Raw genomic sequence first — 23297 nt, forward strand, 5'->3', positions numbered from 1 at the left:
TCCGTGCTGTGACGAGAGCGGTACACGGTCGGATAGTCACGAGGGACAGGATGAAATAAAGGACCGACGATGCAGATCACGCGACAACGATCCAGTCTTGACCGAAGACGATCCGAGGATCGTACATCTATCGAGTGTCTCGATAAAACGTCTCGGCTCATCGACCGCGAGGAAGCCGGAGACCCGGTGGAGAAGCACGAGCAACGTGGACCGAACGTTCTCGTCCTTGCCTGTCGTCGGCCGATTCCCTTCTACGTTGATGCTTTCTTATCCATTAAATCCGTATTCTTTTCCCTAGCGTGGCGTTGCATGCGCCGTCGTCCGAGGATCCGCGTTTAAAAAACCAATCACCGATGCATCCGCGATTAATGCTATCGCATCACGAACGTACAACGCCGGCGACTGTGGGCCGCGTGTAAATCGATGGGTGCGTAATAAACGCGTTAAAAAATAGCCAAAGAGGGGGGAAGACGGTTCGACGGACGTTCGATGAATGCCGCGAGGAAAAGACGAGACGATGTTGCGCACGGTGGATCGTTGCACGAGGGAGAGAAGTTGCGCGTACGCAGCATCGGTACGCGAAGAGACGATAAAAAAGAAGAGAAAAGAGAAAACGAGAGAAACGAGAGGCCTCCTCTCTTCTCTCTACCTGCTGCCGCGGAAGGCCTTAACGACGCAATCACCGGATAGCTTCGCCGTGATAAAAATCCCTCGGCGAAACGACGCCGGGCCACAAATCAGCAAACAGATGCGTAAGCGCGACTCCTGGGTCAGGCCCGGTTACCGAGCATCGATCCAGCAGCTTCGGTAACGACCGTGCTTCTCCACGATTTCGGATGGGTTTCGTGTCCCAGGACAGTGTCTCGTAATTGCGTATAACCTAACCACCGCGAACAACGGAGCGAATAACCGTCGCTACGTCCGCCGACGACTCGTCTTTCCGCGATTCTTTTACCGCTTCAGCGGCAGTTTCTCGCGTTTCTGGCTAATCGCGTTTCGAGGAATTATCGCGTTAATCCGACCTTTGAAAGTCGCGCGTTCGTATTTTAAAAAAGAGAGGAGTTAGGTTGCGGTTAGGTTGACATCGAGGTGACGACATGCCGGTAGTTTGATAAATATCGATTCGAGATCCATCGAAATTAAATCACTCGTGCTAGTTTTAGTCAATTGTCCAAACATGCTCTGCCGCTTAGCCTTTGGATACACTACGGATTTTCCATCGTTTGCTTATACATATTTACGTTCCGAGCAAACATTTCAAAGCGACTCGTCTTTTCTTCCAACTATCCGTTGCCGAGATAACGCTATCTTAGATCTGTAAACGAAACATATGTTTTCTCCGGAAGACACGAGAATACACACACCGAAGAATGTATTTGGTATCGAGATCGGGTCTCTTAACGCTGGAAAAAGGATTCGAACGCGATCAAATACGATAGAAAATGTCTTTTGGATCGATCGGACGAGAACGAGTTATATCGCGCGCGGTAATATGTAAATTTCCGTCTCGAGTTTCCTTTCATCTGGAATTTAGAACGAGACTTGTATTTAAGAGCACGAATCGCCACGTTTGGTCGTGTAATACGAAGAGGTTAAGAAGAAGGGTACGGAGAAAAGGATTGCGCGTTTATCGATCGGAGCGAGCGATTTTGTTTCGTTCGGCGTTGCCTCGATGAGAAATCTGTAATCGATACTTTTCGATTCGACGACCGTACGTATACGATGGTCCACGGGCTTGGCGACATTTTACGAGCCGAAAACACGTGTACGTTCGGCAATTCGAGAACTCGACGGCCCGAGTTTTACAATTTCCTGGACACCAGCCTCGATCCTGGCTCGATTAATTCCGTCGAGGACCGATAACTCGTTCGCTTAATTTCACCCGTGCACCGTGTTTCGTTTTCCGTCTCCAACGACTCTCCGCCACGAGGGTCCTTCGTCGAGTACGATTATATTCGATTTTGCATAATATTCCAGGTCGTACGACGAAGAAAACACAGAGAGAATAACTGGATACGCCGAGAGACACCGAGAGCAGCGTGAGAGTAACGCGAGAGCGGTAAAACTGCGTGTTCGTTCGAGAAAGGAACGGTTGACTCACGCTACTTGGAAGAAACGGAAACTCGATTACGATACCAGGAACCCGATCGGTTTCGATTGGCAAAATCGAGCCATACCGTACCCGTCGCCTTTCTACAGATAAACGGGCTAACGATAAACGGGGTTGGTTACGGGTCGTTCCATATCTGAGACAAGTGGTTCTCGAATTTCAGTCTCGGAGAGTCGATAAATCATCTCGGAAAAAACGAGGCTCGTTTGCCGGACATGGTCGCGAGCGATGATAATTCCGAAGCTCCGCGGATCGTCGACTCGTCTCGATAACGACAGTCACCGAGAACCGATCGATCCTGAAGAGAGTTGGGATTCCGACGCGCCACCAACGACGAATTACGTAGTTGGTTTTTTAGCGGTTGACAGGTCGTACAGGGGTGACACTCGGTCGGTCTTTACGCAAGCAAAAAGAAAGGCAGAGAATAAATCATCCACTTATCTGGCTAATAAATATTTAGCTAATAGCCAGCTAGTTATTCTAGACACGCCCCCGAAGGTAACCCGATATTTATTATTCCCGTTCGGCGCCCCGAAATGTTCACAGCTGTACGATTATTGTGCTCCACCCGGTACACGTCCGGACCGAAAGACACACGCGCCTGTCTCCACCCTCCTATTTATGTAGTCTTTTTATGAGCTACGGGTAATTACTTAGGCGCCCGGGCTATCTCCATAAAATCGATGTACGAGCGATATCGGCTTTCCCGTCTTGACGACATATTCCTCCAAAAATTCTTTTCCCTTCCAAACGTTTCGAAATGCCTGACAAGGGACGCCAGATAATTAATACAGCACGGATATATTTATTAGATTCGGAGTTATTAGATTCGCCTAATACTCGACATCTCCAACGTCTTGAGATCCTGCACGCGAACGGAATAATCCAACTTGTCGTATACGATCATCGCGGGAGAAAAGTAACGCGTGCGTTTTCGTCGATCTTCGGATTGAAATCCGAAACGTAATTACGTTGAAACGTAATTGGAAATGAAGATAATCCGATGGATCGTTAGAGACGTTATAGCCGTTAGAAATAGTCGATAAATCGACGAATTCCGATATTTTCGCTCGCTCGTCACGAAAAAAAATTCTTAAAAATTCAACGACGGAACAAGCAACGACGACGTCGATAAAAACTGACCCAAAGCCTTCCTCTCTCGTAAGTCGGAGATGTTTCGTTAGGAGATACTGGTGGTCTGGAGAAAAAATTCCCTAGTGGAAGAAGCGGATTAACGAGCGTTTTATTTGTAGGGCGTAAAAACGACCAAGACTCGTTGAAGCGAGAGAGGAGAAAGGAGGCGAGGCGATGACTCATTCGTTTGAAAATTTGCGAGAAACCCTGCCGAACGAGTGTCGCTACCGGTATGCAAAACGCGAATATATACGCGGACAAGGCAAAGTGGACGAGAAGGGCGCGCAAGTTGGCTCGCCAAGTGTTTTCTCGCGCGTCGCATCGCTTCGCATTCCGGGAAGGCGATCCTTGACGAGCGAGAGCCCCCGAAGACGCGGTTACCCGAGTCACATATCACCGCGTGACGTCCTCAGAATTTCGCATCCGAGGAGCGCATTTAGATGCAGATACGCCTGCGGTTAAAAAGACCAACCGGGAGAGAACCGACGATGAGCCACGGACCCGAGAAGCAAAGAGAGGGTGGTGGCGAGGGTGATAGACAGAGAGAAGAGCGAGGAGAAAGAGCGAGCAAGAGGAAAACGGAGTTCGCGAGCAGAGTGGAGGAGCGGTCGTTCCAACGCGAGCTGAACAGAGGTGAACGAGGAGGATGAAGACGAAGGAAACGCGAGATGAAACGGTCAGATAGAAACTCGAGTGCCACGTGCGAGCGGAGTAGACCTTTTCGCCAGAAACGATGCAGACACGATCACCACGTTTCATCGACTCGAAAATGAACTTGGCTGCCGGCTTCTCCTCTGCATGATCAGCCAACGATACGGAGGATCCTCTTTCGGAAGCTACGTTTCTCATTTTACATATTTCTTTTTTTTCGTTTTTTCTTCTTTTTTTTTTTCACGCTCCGCCAAACGGACCAGTTATCGCGACAGAGTACCGTTAGTTGGTCGCTAGTTCACGTTCATTTCAGCGAACCCCTTCGAAAGTTAAACGAAACCGAAAACTCGAACGAAAATGTACCTCGATCGGCCGTGCATTTGAATATCCTTCTCGTTGTTCCCGGCCCGGGAAATGATTTAAATATTCCGTCGAACGAGCTCTCGATCGCGTTCTCCTCCTCCTGCTGCTCCTCCTCCTTTGCCTATCACGAGTCGCTCGAGCCGTTCTATCGAAACTTTATCTCCGTGAAAATAAATCGCGTCGCGTACCTCTTTGTGACTGCTATCGAGGATTTTTCTCGATGTTCCCGTAGATTGGATGTCCTCGATTGGTACACGCCGTCGTGTGTATACCACCTCCGATAATTTACATTAACGAGGCACCGAGTATAAAGTACACGGAAACGTACGACTTGTGTTTCCCAAAATTGTCCCATCATTGTTTATTGGACTTTCTAAACGTTCCCGGCTCTTCTCCTACGCGCGAGGATTACATGACACCAGGAAACGAGTCGAACGGTCGCTAAACCGACGATAAATTTTTCCAGGAAGAAAGATCGGAGATCTAGCCAAGGTTGTTGTACCTCTTCGCCTCTTCCCGGTCTTCGAGTATCGATGGACTCGAGGAAGAAAAGAAACACTTTGGATCGACTCCAAGGAGAAAAGATTCCAAAGATAGCTTGGCGTTGTCGGCTCCCTTAATAACGGGGTGATGCGTTCCCTTCGATGTCAAAGATGGAAATGAGGTAAACTCGAAGGGTCGAGGAGGTCGAGAAGAGCGCGCGACAGTCCATCCGTGTCTGTCGATCGAGTGACTGGAAACTCGAGCGTTCTCGATTAATTCGAGTTCAGGCTTTTCCCCCTCTTTTCCCTTTTTCTTTCTGTTTTGTTTAAGGTCTCGGTGTGTTCTCGAATTCTCGAGAACGAGGGTAGCACGCGGCCTCTTTGCAAGGTCCTGCAGGCGAGATCAGTGGAACACGGGGGGAGAGAGAGAGAGAGAGAGAGTATCTTCGAGATCCCTTTATAGGAGTTTCGAGGTTCACCAACAACGCCATCAAAGCGACGTCTCGCTTCGCCACGCACGCCAACCCTTCTCTCCCCATCAGGTTGTTCAAATACTCCGAGCTAATTCTGTTTGGCTTGTTTGTTCTGACGCTGTTCGCCCTTTCTCTCTACGGTTCTGTATATTAATAACCCCCGTACTAGTCGTACTTATTATGCGGGGACTTTGGACTTTGATTCTCGAAAGCAAAGCGATTAGAACTGCCGTAAGGAAACCGGTAAACAAGTCGCTTCGTCCACTACGCGATCTCGATTTCCCTGGTTAATTAACCCTTTCTCGCGTATTATTCGATCCACAGAGACCTTTTGAAGGGACTGTCGCGTACAACCTTCCGTTCCTTTCCTTCGCTTTGCCCATATTTACTTTTACACGATGCTCCTAATAAAACCTTCGTCGATCGCGAAGCAGCTACGTTCGTGCTATCTAAGGTTAACCCTTCACCGTGTTAAATAGAAACGAATCGTCGTGCACTTTCTTACCACTACCTCCTACGTACGTGACAAACGGCTTCGATCTGTGCGATACAATGCGATCGATCATTGCCGATTCGATACCGCGTGTCGTTCTTTAAATAAATAAGAGAAGATGCATCATGGACGAATCTGAAGATAAACTGCTCGGGACGTGCTAAGCTTCGTTCCGAAGAACTCATTAGGCGGACTTAGAGAGTTCGGTTTTAGGGAAAGAACGCGATTTATCTCGCATTTCGTTCGCGCGATTCCTTCGAAAAGCCATCGGTTAAAAGAGGATCAAGAAGCCGAACCACTTTAAGAGGATTTCTCAGGACCTTTGTCCGATCGCGGGATACTTGGAACCGAAACGTCGCGGGGAAAATAATTCTACGGAACGAAATACGCGCGAAGATTGACTTTAGGTCGATCCAAGGATTGTCGCGAGAAAGATAATTCTGCTAATAACTAATAAGCTTAGGGCGACATACGCGCGAAGATTAATTCGAGATTGCCGAGAGTAATCTGTTTCGTCGTCTTTTCTCGATCGATACCGACGAACTAAGAATCCATGGAATTCGAAGGGTGAGCCGTTCTTAGAATCGTCACGCGTAATCGCTAAAGAACAAGAGAGCGCGCGGTCGATAATCGCGTACAATAAAATGTTTATAGACGACTTGGTAAATATCGAAACGAATCGGCCAGGAAATCACCAACGGGTGGCCGTTGATTGTTTGCGGCGATCTATTCCGATGACGTTCGATCTGAATCATTTGATCCGATCGCGATGAGCTAAAACCTCCGACACTTTCACGGGTAGCCGTTCCGCTTGTTTATCAACGATACCACGGCTAAACCGGATAAACCGCTGTCCGCGTCTTTCTTACGCATTGTTCGATTGGCTACGCGTTACGTCGGTGCAAAAATAAGAGATAAATATGTCGTGACAAGATGCGAATGGAACGACAGAATCGTCGTTCGACCATCAATTTGTACCGAATATTACGCAGAGCAAATGCGACTAACTAGTAAACAAAACTGGCGAATCGACGAGCTACGAGGATAGATCGTAAGTTTCTCTCGTATATCGTCGTGGAAGATATTTCTGCGCGTGGTCGCCGATTCATGGCCATGGATCGTCGAGTAATAGGCGCGCGCGTGTAAAGTAGAAACTATGGAAAAAACGGTGGAGCCATTTTCCAGAACAAGGTGTAAACTACGCGCAGATAGATCCTTGAGATCATAGGAAGGCCGTGAACACATATTTGGACGCTCCAGTGGCGTTTCTCGCGCGGTGCGACTAGATGTAGACAGAAGAGGTGCGAAGCGAACTCGAGTACTTGACGATGAGCATAAGGCCCGTTTTTTTCCCTGACGTTACAAGGAAAAAATCGAGCTTCCGTGCACACGAGCGGGTGCGCGTTTCTCTGATCCCGTTCCCGAGAGGAAGCGGAGAACGTTTAGCAGCTAGTAAAATCAACAGCAAACTCAAAGAACCTTTTCAAACGGAACGTTTCGCCGTTCGATTAGCGGTGTGGCACTAACGATCCACGCTGAAAGCCACGGGAGAAAAAGTGGACGAGAACCACGACCGATATCTTTTCAGCCGTCCCGTTCCCGATTTCGACGTTTGTTAAATCGAACGCGAAATAACGAGGTTATGGCCGACCGATAATTTGGTTCGTGCCCTCGCCAATACGGAACCATCGATTAATTATCGCTAGTTCTCGCAGAGACGCTAGAGCACACTTTAATCCGGCTATCGATCGCTGAGCGAGCGTGCAATCGAGAAAGAACGGAGGCAAGGAAAGTCGAACGGATATCGACCGAGGTTCGAAGCTCGTAGCGTAACAAGCGGTCCGCGCGGTTTATCGTCACCGATAAAGTTTGCGAGGTGACGTGACGCGGCGCGGATATTTAGCGAATGACACCCACGTAGGGTCGTCTCGCCGGGTCAGGACGAAATTTTCTACGGCGCTCGTAACGAAAGTACGCGTTCTACGACGTTAAATAAACGCATCCTCTCCTTGTCTCTCTCGCGAGCGCGCTCCGCTCCGCTCGTTCCTCTCCTCCCTCTATCTGGCGGCCGTCTCTCTAATTTGTCCGTTCAAACAAAAAGCAATTTGTTACCCAGCGGACTGACTCTTGGTCCGGCGGTGCGCGTCCCGCGCGAGAGACGAGCACACGGAAAGAGAGAGGGATTATCGAGGAGCGAAGGAAGATGGGACGCGAGAGGAAAAGAGAGGGACAGCGTGGACGCGCGAGCAACGGAGAGAGAGCGAGAGAGAAAGCAGAGGAGGTGCTGCTGGCTGTGCTCGGTGGTGAAGGAGGTGGAGGAGGAGGTAGTGGCTGATTTAAACCTGTCTGGCGGCCCGCTGCGCGCTTAACAACTGAAAAACAAACATGGCGCCGAGAGAGCGCACCGGCCAGCGGGAGCCCACGTATGCCGCGCGTACCGAGACTATAAAGCGCTTCTGGTACCCCCGGAACCCGCTGTTCTTCCTCCGGCGTGCCCATTTTGTCCCCACGGATGCTACGCGGACGCGGTCGCTGTTCCGTCCGGAACGAGAAAGCGTCCAGCAGATTTCGTACTTTTTCATCTTCTTTCCCTTGCTCGCACACGCTATTTCGCCTTCGCACGCCAGCGGAGAAACCCCAGCGCCTCGACTTGCCGTCACGCTCGCGTAGACCACTTTCGAGCCGATCGATGATCTCGCGTAAACCATAGCGGCAGACCACCTCTCCGCTGGTGGAATCCTCTTAACGGAGGTCCCTCAACGACACCGGCCCAACGAGATTGCGTTGCGTTAATGACAAAACTTACCCCTGGGGTGTTAGCTTCCGCGCCGAACGGATACTTTGTCCACTCGAGCTTCTCCTCTTGTGTCGTGTCCAAGAGAACAACTGCAATCAGAGAGAAAGAACGCTGGTTAAATGGAGAAGCTACAGTCGGGCTGCAAACAAAAGATACGAGGGGATAGAAAAGTACGCGTTGCGCTTTTTCGTTCGCGCGCAACACCTAGGCAGACCTAGGTCTGCCGTTAAAAGGATCTGCGAGGAAGACTGCGGAGGAAAGAACGCGAGCGTTTCAAACACGAAGAAACGGCGACGTCCGTAGCGACGATCGCGGTCGGTCGATCAATCAGGGATCGCAATACGCGATTCCTCGGCTCGACGAGATACTCGGTACGTCGGTGTGTCGAAACGTGCGGCAGAGTCCCAGCAAAGATTTTACCGTGAAAAGTCAACGGTTTCGAGGGGAATGAGGGAAACGACTCGCTCTCAAAATGGCGGATCCTCGAGACCGTGCTAAAACACCTTGCTTCTCGGCAGCTCTCGTTCTCGTCCTATACGAGAAGGGTGAGAAAGCCCCGGCTGAAGGGAGGAGAGGATCGGGCGAGAGAGAAAAAGAGGGAGACGAAGGGTCGCGAGCGTATCGTTACACACGCGACACAGCCAGCAGGTTGTGCATCGTGTCCTGCGACACGTTTGTAGTGGTGGTCGTATCGACCGGCTCTCGGCTGCTGCTGCTACAACCCACCCTCTCACGTTCCTCTTCCTCTTTCCCCTTTTCCTCTTTCGCTCCGCGCGACGCGCACCCGCGCGCCATCTCCCTCCCGGTCTCTATGTCTTTCACCCCGTTTTCGAATCTCGCCTTCCCCTCTATAGTTTTGCCTCCGTCCTTCTTCCACGGTGTTCACCACCGCCGCGACGCTATCGGTCCAACCCTCTTCGTTCCCTTCGTTCTCCCTGCCTCCTCCTCCTCCTCCTCCTCCTCCTCTTTCTCTTCTCTTCTCTTCCCTTCTCTTCTCTTCGCCGCAACCCTCGCTCCGCCACCTGCTGCTGCTCTCTCGCTCTTTCGCCTTCTTTCTTTCACCACTTCGATGCCCTCTCTCCGCTTTTCTACGCGTCGGTCTTCCTTCGTTTCGCGCCACATTCTCGCTCGCTCTCGCGTTAGCCGCTCGGCTTCTTCTTCTCCTCTCTGTCCGTTTTTCTCGATTACGGCTGTCCGCGTCCTCGTCGCACGGTGTTCGGTGCCACGCAGCCATCAGCCGCACCGCCCCCGACGCGCGAGCGGTGTCGTCGATCCCACCCCAGACTCCGGGTCCTTGAATTCCTAGACCAAAGTACCCAAGCCGACGCGGCGGGTGCAGCCCGCCCCTGCCGCCGGATGGAATCTCAAAGGTGAAAACTGCGCGCTGCAAAATCCGTCCGAGCCCTTCACCCTCCGCCTCCCCGTTGTATCCGTCGACTCTCTTTGCCATCGACACTACCCCCTATCTACCGCCACAGACTGCTGCTTCGACGAGCCACGCAGAATCCCAGGGGCTCTCACGCGTACCGCGATTATCCGACCTCATCGAGACACCGTCGAAACACGGCCAACCGGTGAAAATAATTGTCCCGCGCGCCGTATTGTCCTTCCTTTCGGCAAATTCGTCGCCGCAGCTTCCAATAGCAGTTACCCCGAAACGAGCTAGTGTCGGCGAAAGATTCCACCAACCTATCGTTACGCCAAGCTACGCCAAGATCCGATCGATCGAATCGGTTTCCTGCCGCGTAATTCCCTTTCCCCGATAATCCTCGTCTTACCTATCCAATCTATTACCGCCTACGCGTTAACGTTCCAAAAGCTCGCTCGATCTTCTCGTGTTTCGTCCGCTCGCGAGATCCAACGAACCACGGAATTCGTGCAGTGGGGAAGGTAGATGTTTCGTAATGGACACACGGCTACGGTATCCGTGGATTCTGGCGAGTACATCCTCGAGTCGAAGCCACTCGAGCCGATCTCCCGAGTCGTCTCTCATTGTGTGTAATAGGCTTTGCAGCGCGCCCGCCCTAATTCGAGCACTCTCCACAAGTACTTCGGATACATCCAGCAACGTGGCTCTACCGAATTCGCAAAGTAAGGTGCAAGTTCCTCTCGCCACCTCCGATAAACTTTCAGAGTGGTGAAACTTGCAGATTGACCCGCTCTGTTCCACGGCGTCTCGTTCCCGCAGCATTTACGCCGCTACGAGATCCGAGTTTCTTCCGTCTCGCGTCAACACGCGTACGTACGTGTTCGGCTTTTCGATATTCGCGCGCTCTTTCCTCTCGGAACGACGTTAGAGCGTCGCGAATCGTTAAATTGTCGTACAAAGCGTTATCGTTAACGCCGCCGCGAATCATTAACCGCTAAACTCTGAGACAAAAGTTTCGATTGCCGGCGCTAAAACTGCCTGGTAATCTCGACGAAATCGGAAACGACGATTATCGCGAAACATCGCTAATTTCGAAACGATACCATCGAGAAGAAGAAAAAGGGGAAGGTAGATGTATCGTTGGTCGCGAAGCAGTCACGGTACTATGCGCGTACGACACGTAAATTATGCCACCTGGTACGACACGTGTCACGTTACGCAAGTTGCTCGTATGGCCGGACAACGTGGAGGAATTCTTCGAGCGCGTGGTGGTCGGACTTGCACGAAGAAACCGAGGTAGGTCGTGCACGGCACGAGGAAGGAAAAGATACGTCGCGTCGCCATCACGGAAGAAACCGAAAGTGATCGTTGAACCTGAGAGACGAGATTTTTGCCGGAGGTTCTATCGACGGAGTTTGAAACGCGGCGTCCATCTCTCCTCGATATAGCCTCGTAGAGATGGACGAGGCGTGTCAAGCGGTGACCTTCTCGCGCGGTTCACCGGCTGACACCAGCTCGACGAACAAGAAGATTACCGGTCTGGACGAGGAGAGGACAAGTCGCGGCAGGGTCAACTTCGAATTACTATTCCCGAGGGTGTTTACGGAGAAGATGAAGCGAACGAACGGATCGTCGGACCGTCGTGAAAACGGCCATGTATCCGTCGTCGGACGTTTCTTTTCTTCGTGTTCCTTACCCTCCTTTCCTTCGATCCCTTTTCCTCCATAGCACGCACTCTCGCGAGTACGTCGCGAGCGCGCGTGTGTGAGTAACCGGTGTACGACGCGGTCCCGTGAGACGTACCGAATTTAAATTTCAAATTTGGAGCGTGTCGCTGGGTGTGACGGTATGCATAGCGTTGCCTGCCGGCCCTAACTCGCTTCACCGATCGCGCGTCTTTCTTCTCTCCGGAGTTCCATGTTCCTTTCTCCCACGGGCTCGCCATATATCCGTCCATCTCCCGCGTTCTTCCCATTTATTCGTCCGTCTATCTTCCTCGTTGCCTTCTCTCTGTTTCCTTTCTATCCGAGGAAGAAAAGAGCGGCCGCGCGATCCCCGATTTTTCATATTATTCAAATGGCAGATGGCGTGGTCGGGCATCGATACGCGACCGGGAAAGAATCGAAGAGTCTCGGATAGCTGGCTTTTTCTGGGTTCGTCTAGCGACGAAAGTCAGACAGCGACGTTCCGGAATCTTCTACTCGAGAAGGATTTGGAGGGGTTGCGGTCGATTGCCGAGATAGGATATGGATAAAAATTGCCACGAAATTCCCCATAGGTGGATGGAGAGCGAGTTCGACGTGGAAAGATCGATGTCCGTATCTCGGTGTGGGGTTGTTATCGTAAAAACGGGCTCGATTTCCAATTATCGTTACGCAAGAAGAGGCTTTCTCCCGAGCTACGTCGATGCAGTCGCGGTCGTCTCGATTCCGTCGGAGCACAATGCGTTCCTCTAATCGGAGACGATCGCTCACGCACACGCATCCACCTCGACGGGGTGAAAGAAATGAGAATGCCCGGTTGAACGATAAATCAATAGCCGAGGTCGACGAAGGAGATGGATGAGTGACGTAACGAGCCTGTTCTTACCATATGCTTGTAAGAGGTCGGCTCTCGCACGTATATAACCGGAGGTACGATTGAATCGCGCGGGGGAACCTGTTGCCCGATCCGAGACGAGCGGCTACTCCAAGGCGATTAAGATTACGATTTCGCCTCCTGCACGCACGCACACCTGCGCGTTGCCTCTTTCTCCGAACAACCATCCAAGATCAGCCAGACTCGATCCTCGCGCGATGTAAGATCGTCTCTGTCCTGTGGCTGGCCATTCACTAGCATCAACACGCCGGAAAGTCGATCACCGGAGGTGATCTTTTAAATGTCACGATTTGCCCGGTCTGTTTCGACCGTCGCCTCGGTTCTCTCTCCCTCTTTCCGTCTGTCTGTCTGGATTACCGCTGGTGACACCGTCTCGACGATTCCCTGAATCGGGCAATAATCGTTTCGCGAGTAGACACTCGGCGAAGGAAGGGAAGAATCCGTACGAGGCAGAGTTCGATCGGTCTCGCCGGAAATAGGTTATGGTCGATGTTATCTCGTGGCGAAATTTACGTTTCGCGTATAAGTCGAGCAAACCCGTCCCCGTTTCCGATCTTATCTCTGCCCCGTAAAGACGAACTCGTCGAAATACTCGCGTTGCGTGTTTCTCCGCCGTTCGAACTATCGAGGCTGCCTTTCCGCGATCGTAGCCCACGTAAATCTCCGACGATTCAATCTCTTAACCGGCGCGAGGCGCTTTCCATAAGGATCGTGACAGCGATCGTACGAGAAGGGAAATATTACGTGGTTCGGCGGTTCGATCTATCATAGACGCGAATCCACGAGTTTCGCGTCCGAAAGGTCAAAGGGAATCGCGATAGAAGAGCTGCCGGTAGAGTGGCGCGTCGAGATTGGCAAGGAGAAACGCGTGTGCGTTCGATTATCGGTGTTTGTACAAGTACGCCAGAGGCGGTCGTCGTTCGGCCGAGATGCACGAGTTTCGGTGGATCTCGGCAAAGGTAGAGAAGACTAGGGCGAGAGAGAGAGAGAGAGAGAGAGAGAGAGAGAGAGAGAGAGAGAGAGAGAGAGAGAGAGGCGGGAGGCAGAGAAGACGAGATTGCCGGTGAGAGGAGACCACCTACGATCCGTAGAGTACGCGGTCAGCGAATATACAACGGTATACGTTCCTCGACTTTATTTCGGCTCTAAAAATGCCGGGACGAGGATCGTCCTGACACGAGTGTCGCGCGACTCGTCTTTTTCCCGGCTCACCGAGCTCTCCTCGCCAAACATCGAAGCTCTTTTCTCTTTGCAACGAACGACACCTCTCTGCCTTTGGCTTAACGGCCTTCCAATTTGTCAGGATCTCTCTTCCCCTGCCCCTTCTCGCCACCCCACCGTTTGCCATTCTTTCTCTCTCCGTCTTTTCCCTTCTCTGCCGTCCGTCCTCTTCCTTTCTTTCTTTGCCACCCTCTTGTCCCTCGCTTCTCTTCCCTTCCTTTCCTTTCGCCGGTTCCTCTTCTTTTTCCTCCCGAACGAGTCCCTCCTTTACCCCCCCTCCCTCCCTCCTCCTTTACCCCGACATATCCTATCGCACCTCGAACCGTTCACCAGGATGTCGTTGACCCATCGAACAGGCGTGCTTGGAGCGCGGCCGATCGGTTGGTCGGTCCGCTGCCAAATTCGTGCAACCACGTAGCACCGAGAACCGATAGAGAATCCGGTCTTAATCGTCGGCTCGTCTACGGTGCCACGCGGCTCGACTCCTCGGTAGTAACGACAGCCTTCCAGATCCTTTTAATTACGCTCGCCGTCAAACGTCTCGGTATCGGTCGCATCTCGAATACCAGTTGTCTCCGAGGAGCTTGCTTCGAATCGATCCGCGATGCATCAACCTCGGACGGACGTGTGGATCGCGTCGCGCGTCACACGCCGCGTTCGGCACACGACCGTTCCTGCGTTCCGAGGAAATGCATTTCCCAATGGATTTCTCGGCAAGAGGAGAGGGTCCCACCGTGGGAGGAATCGCTGCGTATCCGAGTGCAACGTAGAAAAGAAGCCGTGAACCAAGAACAAGGATAGACGGAGTCGTGCGGCAGAAGAGGAAAAAATACGAGGTGCTCGGAAACTTAAGCCCAGTCTTGGTTCTCTGCGGGATCCCGCGGGTACCGTGTGCACGATATCTTTGGGTCCAACTGGGCGGCATGGGGAGCCTAAGGGAACAGCCGGAACAGAGGGAGAAGGGTGAAAGAAGCTCTCCGAACGTGGCCCGGCCCACGCCACGACGGGCCGAGCGGACCAGCACGCAGCCATCGTTGGAATTACCATTTACATAGCGTTATTACGTTTGCGCATAATGTATGTACACGTGTTAAATCAATTATTTGAACAATATGGGTTCCAACGACGACTCTCGCAAGTCGAGGATCAAACGTCTTTCGACACTGTGTGTCCGCGACACGTTAGATTACCCGGTTCGCCTCTTTCTCCCTCTCTCAATTTTCTCTCTTTCGATCGTCTGCCTTCTCCTACCAATTCGCCCATCTATCCCTCTTCTCTTTTCCTTTTCTCCTTCTTCTCCTCCTCTCGCAGGTTCTCGCGAGGCTCTTTGCATATGGATCTTGAATTTCAATTGTGCTTTTCAAGTGCAGCCCCCTCCCTTTTGTTTCCCCCGTCCGTCCCTTCGACTACCTTCGCCGTGGCTTTTATTCCCGCCCCGCCTCTTTCCCTTTCAATCTTCTTCTTCCCTCCTGCGTTTGTTTCGCGACAAAGACACAGAAGCGACAGACAACGCGATGAGCGGCGCGGCGAGCGAGAAGCGCGTGTACGAAAACCGAGTCGGATAAAAAGCAGTTGTACGACGAACAGCAGCAGCCGGCCAGCCGGCCAGCCAGCCAACCAGTCAGCCAGAGGGTCGATATAGAATGCGACGAAGGTGAAAAGAGCGGTACCGTGACGCGCCATCGATCATTCGTTGGATCGAAGCCAAGTCATCGAAATACTTATTTGTTTCCGTGTGCTCGGTGATGTACGTTCTCCCGGTGAGATAAATAAAATTCTCTCGTGACGTCTCTTTCTGCCTCGTAAATTTCAGCCGACCGGCGTTTAGCGCGACTATCCGGCGACGACGCTAGCCTGCGAGCGTCCTCGTTTTTAATTTATCCGGCCACCCTTTGCTTGGAAACGCGGCGTCGCGCCGTCTTGGTTCGCGAGCCGCGCGCAACCGCATTAGCATCTAAATCGGCCCGTGCCAGACTTTGCCAAAGAATCGGCCCCGATGAAACAACGGTAATCAAATTTATCATCTCAAAGAACCGTTTAAGAGAGACTAGGACTCGCGTTCAACGAGAACCTAACTCGTCGACCGCAAAAAGACGCTTCCTGCGATCCTCTTGTCGAGCAATTTGCCAGCGAGCCTACCTGCCCCAACGAAAATAAGCTTGCGTTTTTCCTTTTCTCTGTCCTTCCACGTTTCCACGGATTCCGCTCTTCGCTCTTGCGCATTAGCATGCAAATTAGCCTCTGACCACAATAATCAAATTAATCGTCCTAAACGTCCGATCGACCGTTATCATCCTACGGGTCCACGAAACAAAAGCGACCGATTATTCTACCTCATCCTTTCTCCCGTTTCCCCGTTTTTTATTCGGCCCCTGTCTTCCTAACTCTCGTCCGCCAACTAGAAATTCCTCGTTATACCGTCGCATCGGTCGCTGGTCGGGCTGGTTTTTTTTTTCTTTTTCCTCTTTTTTCTTTTTTCTTTTTTTTTTCCCCCAACGGATCCATCGATTCGTCGAAGCGATCGCGGCGGAAATCGCTGGAAAATTGATAGACCGGCGTCGCTCGGCACACCAGACCTTTATTGGAAATTTATGCGGATCAGTAATTCTACGCGGCCGCGATACTGTTAGGTATTCGAGGATCGTTACCGCTTCGGGTCTATCGTTGCACGGATTATACCGAGCGGGAACGAACGCACGAGTTAATTAATAAAATGAGCAGATGGGGAGAAAAAACTATTCCGATTCGCGGTAGTCGATTCGCGCAGACGTTGCAAACGGTTGCCAGCGTTCGTGCGTCTATGTGGCCGTTTTCTCCACTCCATTTGTCGGCCACCTGTCCGATCGGCAATTTATGCCGCTCGGTAATTTCACATACCGAGAATATTAGACATCGACACGTTGCACCGCTACCAGCGTGCGCGCGGGCACGCGGCCCGCTCACAGCCGCAATCGCGCGGACGACCAACCAAGCGAGTAGAACGACTCGCTCCGTACACGCTGTTGCAACGTGCTCGATCGGTCGCCTCGTCTCGCGTATACTCTCTCTCTCTCTCTTTCTCTCTCTTTCTGCGTGCACCACACCGCACCGATCTTCGCTCGTACGATCTTACACACTCGTGGACTTGGCGACTCGCACAGAAACTCGTGTGTGCCTTGGCAGCGCGCGTTCGTTATACCAGCTTTCTCTCTTTCCAGTATACACGCTATACACCCTGCGCGACCGCGATTTATCTCGACCGGTTAATGCGTTCCAAGAATCTATTACTGGCCTCCCAATATCATAATTATTTTATTAGCGGGTCACTCATTATCCGCCTTTTTACAGCCGCCCTGAGATTACGATTATTCCTCCCCACCTTCTCGCCGGCTACTCGTTTCTCTTCTCTTTCGTTCGAATCCCTGCGAGTATCAAAAGCGTTCTTTATTTTCGCTTCGCTGCCACTCGAGCCACGTGTTTCGCTCGATTCGCTACATTTCGTGAACAACGCGACTTTTGTACGGCCCGAACGAGCGTGGTCGCGAACGGCTCGTCGTTTTCGGGATTATTTCATCGTTCGAGTATCGACCAGAGTCTGGCCTCGACCAAGTCTGACTCACGACCGATAGATAAGACGTCCGACCAACAATTTCCTCTAGCGTTTCGCGTGGAACGTAATCGGTCGAAAACACCTGGAGCGACGTCTCCCACGGAACGATATTCCGAGAAGTCTCGATTCTTCCAGAGACTGTCCGTTAATCACCGCATAGTCGAGGCGATGAGAGGGACGGCAGAGTTCATTAGCGGCCGAAGAAAATATTTGCGGCTTCGCTCGATTCGCCCTGGTTTTTTTCCCGTCGGCCTACCTCCCGCCCTTCTGTCAGGAATCTTTTAATTCCGAAGCACGAGGCGGGCTATAGTCCCGCGCGTGTTGTTAAGCCCGAGATTTTACGACACGATCCGAAATAACGAGAAACCTGAGTCATCCGCGCGCATAACTTATTTCGTTTTACCATTCAGCCTCCATATGCGTTACCCCACCTCTATCGCCGCATCGTGTGCGTCCGAAGAAAAGTCCGGATCGTAATCCCACGGAGGGAGAGACCCGTCGCCCTAGATATATCCTCTTCCTATCGCGCCTTAATTCGATAACCTTCTCTCGTTCGATCCTTCTTCCACGGCTCGTCTAGATGACCGAATTAAAAATAATTACCGCGGACAGAATCTATCGCGACAAGATGAATCGAGGCTGCACAAGCTGCTGCCGCCGCTGTTACGATCTCACGGGGATTACGAAGATTTGCAGTTTACCATTCGCGAATGACGACGCGGCTACGACATGGACCAGAGAGAGAGAGAGAGAGAGAGAGAGAGAGAGAGAGAGAGAGAGAGAGAGAGAGAGAGAGAGATCAGAGACCATGGCGGTCCTCTGTTCACTCGGGTATTATCATAATTGAAAAATATAATCCGCGAGATGCTATCGTTCTTCGCGTGTATATATATGCATGAGTTCTCTCATCTATAAATATAGTAGCGTAATCCGCGGTCAGCGTGCAAACGATAAAAAAGCTGTACGCACGCGAAACCATGTTAAAGGAGAGTGTTCAGTCTCTTGGGTGGTTATTAATTTTTAACAGGCGATACGTGTGTGATCGATGGTACTCGTGGAATCCTATTCCGTTCCGAAAGCGGGAAAGGTTAAAAGTTTCGCAGAAATACGCGGCGCGAGCTTGTCGCGGAAATTCGCTTCGGTGCTCGGAGTCGAACGCTTCTGCCACGTTCAACGTGTACCCTTAAACGTAGCCGTTTGCTCCTAAACGCGGATCCATTATGCCGTCTTAGAAATACATCGAAGCGCACCTGCGCTCTACACGAACACGATATCAAACTCGTTTCAAAGCGCGAGACCTTCGTGTACCAGATCTGGGCATTCCATTTATTCAGCGAACCCGAACCTTGTACAGCCTTATTACGTTCTCGCCGATCTCTCTTAACGTCTTATTTCCTGGGAAACTTGCTAATTTTTCTGCGACTGCGCGTCTCTCCGTTTCTTTCTTCCACCATTATTATATCGCAGTTACGAGAATCGTTGCATCTCGCAAAGTGATTTCTCATCGAGAAACTTTACCCCGCCGCCTCTTTTGCGCTAGTTTGTCGTCGATACGCGCGGTTTCTCGGTCCAAGTTTATGTACAGAGATTTATCTCAAACGTCACAAGTCCTTTTGCGTCAAGGCAGACAAATTCGTCACTGCCGTTCTGTTACAAAGCGGTAATTCATACAGATCGTTACGCTTGCAGGTACATAAAAGGTACATAAATTACGAAAACTGTTTTAACCGATTTACGATTTTCCAATTAATCGTCGGATTTACTTTGCTTCTCTGCAAGCGTCCTGATACGTACGAAGCTGAAAATACGCAACGAACGCGCTAATCGGGCCGAGAGAGCGTTCCTTTTGCCTTCCAAGCAGCGGAAAATAAGGAAGTCGCAAGGAATTCCGTTTCCCCGCAGCGACCCGATGCAAACTCGAACGAAAAGCAAAAGTAACGGTAGTTGGTTAGTCGTAAAAGCCACCAGCAGAGCTAATAGACCTATCCCGACCACGAAACGAGAAGACAGAGACGCGGTGGCAAGAAACGAAAGAAAGGAACGCTTTATCTTGGAAAAGGGAAAATTTAGGGCCCTTCCTTTTACCACTTTTCCATCCCTCTCTTCGTCCGTATCTCTCTCCCCGACCCTTTCCCTCTCGCTACCTCCTTTGCCCATATTCCTTCGCTACAGCGGTCTGCCATATTATCACTAGCCTCCAACTACCTGTATTATTAATGGTGGTCTTCGGGTACAATGGGACGAAAAACAGCCTTGGGTTATCTTGCCTCGTAAAATTCTATTGGCTCTGACGTATACCGGGAAACGCGGTGTCTGCTCTCCACCAGTATTTTCTTATCTGCTTGCCTCTTCCTTTTCGCCAGCACCTGTGTGTCCTTCGACTTTTCGCAGCCTTTGACCCTACACGATAAAGATACAAGGTATTTCCGTTCTTATTCAAAAACACGTGTCGACCGTCTAGGATCCGCGAGTACTTTGTCACGCTTCGACTGCACGACCGTCCCCGAATCCAAACACGATTAGAACGTATTTCCTTTTAAGAGAAACCACCACGAGTTCGAGAGCTTTTCGCACGGGCAAAGCCGACCTCTTCGATTCGTCGGAACTGTCCATTCGTTGCAACGATGATCCAAACGTTAGACCCGAAGAAGCGAGACGTCGTCGAGGAAAGCATCGAGAAAGGATAATTCTGCGAACGGAGGGCAGAATCGATAGGATCTAGGCAGACGAGCGGTATCGGGATTCGGTGGAGCGAAGTAGGCGCGGCGTGAGCGAAACCTCGCCGCCGTCTGGTTGAAATTTATTTTGGAATACGCGTGCACGCGAGACGACCAGACGACCACGGGCACGGTGTGTTCGTTTATTGCGAACGCAAGAGTCGTGGGAGAAGGAGAGAACGGGATAGGCGCAGTCTGGTACACAGGTAGAGAAAGAAGTCCGCTCCCCCCCCCCTTCCTCCGCCTTCTTTTCGCGGATGCGGCTGCTGGATGACGGAGGGAAGTCACAAATTTTTTCATTAATATGCAGCGAGACACCCTCCTAACTCTCTGCACGGGAAAAGGTAATGTAGTAGCAGGGGTAAAAAGGGAGAAAATGCGGTGTACCTGTGTGCGTGTCTCTACGGTGGATTCTCGCGCGAGTATGTGTCCGTGAGGCAGGGCACGGCGTGGGTGTAGGAGAGAAATAATGGTCTGCTAGGAAATGTAACCAGCCGACGCTCACGCCCTCGTCGCGACGCCTCGAGAGACTTTACGGGGGAGAGAAATCGAAGAAAAGCGGCCGAGAGACAAAACTGGATAAAGGGGAGCAACGGAGACGGAAAACGGGGTGCGAACCAACGAAGAATACGTATAAAATGTTGCACCGATATCTACTCGGATATACGCTGCATTCGGGGCACCATTTCTCTCCGTTTTTCCGTATTATTTCTCACCGAATCGAGGTGTCCGTCTGCTGAAATATTCTCCTTCTCGGGTTTACGTACACGTACACCTACTTCTACACACATCTATTCGATTCTACGCGAATTTCTCCTACCCGAAGTGGAAACTATCCAGGCGAATAATATCTAAATACACGGCGTTGCCTATCCCTTCTTTCCGCAGTGAAACCAACTTGATGCAAACGTACGTACGTACGTACGTGCGTGCCAGTTAAGGGAACGTCGATTTTTCGTAAAAAGAGACCGCGGTCGCGTTTGATCCGTGGACGGAAGAAAGTTCACGACCAAGATCGTGCAAATCCCGGCTGTTGGCAGCGCTCGAAAGCGAGAAACACGTAATACGGGCTCCTCGATGCACGTCGTTGTCGTACTTGGAGCCCCGCTATTCCAGGCGTTTTACTCGCCGGCATACCTAACCTCTCTATATATCTCTATACCCGTCTCCGCCTTTCCTTATTCAACCTTGTTCTTTCTTCGTTCCTCCTTGCTCGAGATTTTTCTTGGCGATTAAAATTTATGCTCACTCGTGTTCCCGGTGCGTGCATATCGCGTTTCGTCTCGCGCGATGCTCGTTTTGCGCCGGGTTACGCACACGCCCAGCATCGCGCGTCTTTTTCGCCGCGTTACAGACCCGCCTAACAGTCTCTCGCGATCTGCCTTCCTACGAGTACCTGAAATCGCCGCAACCACGCCACGCATCCTCCACGCGGCAGACCAGGTCGTCGTTCAACGAACGACGTTTCACGGAAATTTTTCCATCGTTAACCGATCAACGTCGTCCGAAAAAAGAGTCGCGAAGAAAGAATGAAACGTACGACGCTGCGTTGCTCTTCTTCATCAAAGATATTCTACCTAGCGTTTCGAAGCTGAAGGAAATTAATATAACGTTACCTGGAAGGTCAGAAACGAGAGAAATACAAACGTTTCAGCGTATCTGGAAACGTAAGGAAACGCTAGATGAACGCTGGACGAAACAAGAAGAGTAGTATAAATTCGATTAGAAACATTATTTCTATGCTATTGCAAAAGCGTAAGAATTGACGCGTTCGTCAAAGCGTCGAGCCTCGGCTCGAACTACGATGAACCAAGATCGAATGTGACGCGGATGTAGGAAAAGTAAGAAACTGGCCGAAGGAGCGGCACTTTCACCGGATCTCTATACCGAGCACAACGGAGAGATAGTCTGACGCGTGATCGATCCAACGATAAAGAGTTAAACCGCGCTGAGCAATACGTGGAAATATTGGGATTTCGAATTCGTTTGGGGTTCGTTGAACGATGTTTGTTCGAACGTCTAGCTGGGCTTTTTTTTCCGGACGTTTTCCGCGGCTGAAGAACCCATTTGTCCCCGTGGATCGAGTTGTCGCGGAAAGAGGATCAGCAGAGCTCGCAAAGGGACCACCGATGATGACTCGCTTTTATCGGCGGAGCGATTGCGGCAGCTGCGGCGAAAACTGATCGCTATTGCTGCCCCGAAACCGAATAAGATTGGCATTAAAAGCAAAGGACGCGGTGGTTATGTCCGAGCGGCGCGGACCCGAGCGAAGCGTTTCCAGCGGGAAATATTGATTTTTAATCTGGTCCGTTATACCGCACCTTTGTGACCCGGTGGCGATGCGACGATGAATATTGCGCTGCCACGGAGATAGATATCGAAAATTTAAATCGAGTCCGTGGATCACAGCGAGTGTGTGTGTGTGTGTGTGTGTGTGTGTGTGTGTGTCAGGCGGAAGAGAGAGATATCGCGGAAGGAAGTACGAAACGCGGGACGCGTGGAAAAAGCAAGCGAGTCTGTCTGCAAAACGTTTCGATTCCCTCTGGATTAACGTAACTGTACAAGATTGCGGTACTATCGCTTCGAAAATTCCAGCGGACTCGATGGAGAATCGGCGTAAACCGAAGGCGCCGGTTTTCTCGCCAACGATCGTTTCGATCGTCCAACACGGATCGCACGACTCCTTGTCGTCTCCTTCTTCCTTTTGTCTCGGCTTCCATCTCGGTCCTCGGCAGCGATACTTCTCTCAGAGGCTCGGTCAATGAGAGTAGCCTACATTCGTCCGTGTGATCGTTGCCTCGCGCGCGCACGCACGCACACGCACGCACACACCCGGCGAAACCGTAAGTCCTCCTCGTCGCTCCTGTTGCCGGATCCGCGGGCATGGACGCGCGCGGCAACGCGCTCACCATAGGCGCGTACAAAAGGACACGAAGCCAGCAACGGGCACACGTAGCTACGTACGGCGCGGCGTTCTCCCGTGAGAAGAGACACACGGAGGAAGACGGAGCACACGCAAAGTCCGCTCCAATGCGAAAGGAAGATGGAGAGAAGGAGAGAAACGGTGCGCCAGCACACGCATCGGAGAGCCAGCGTGCTCTCCTCCGTCTTGCTTTCTCTTTGCGGCGTTCCTGCTGGCTGGCTCTTCGTCGGTCGACCGGCAGGGGGCAAGTTTCAGTCCGTCCTTGTCAGCTCGATAGGATGCTGCCACGGGCTTCGTACACGGCTGGAACCTGGACCGGAGTAGTAGGCTGTACAGGTATGCACGCGGTGGGCTGGTCGGGCATTCCTGCGGCGTTG

General features: G+C 51.5%; 1 protein-coding gene across 19 annotated transcripts in view; it reads right to left on the bottom strand.

Annotated features, from left to right (window-relative positions):
• LOC126923099 (ephrin type-B receptor 1-B) overlaps positions 1 to 23297 on the bottom strand; it is a 93380-nt gene that overhangs the window by 34883 nt on the left and 35200 nt on the right. For all 19 annotated transcript variants that reach the window (XM_050736182.1, XM_050736169.1, XM_050736180.1 and 16 more), the window contains exon 3: positions 8513 to 8592. In XM_050736182.1, coding sequence (XP_050592139.1) covers positions 8513 to 8592 — 80 coding nt within the window. The remainder of the gene's footprint in view (positions 1 to 8512; positions 8593 to 23297) is intronic.

The sequence above is a fragment of the Bombus affinis genome, chromosome 13 (genome assembly GCF_024516045.1).
Source record: "Bombus affinis isolate iyBomAffi1 chromosome 13, iyBomAffi1.2, whole genome shotgun sequence".
NCBI classification, from domain to species: Eukaryota; Metazoa; Arthropoda; class Insecta; order Hymenoptera; family Apidae; genus Bombus; species Bombus affinis.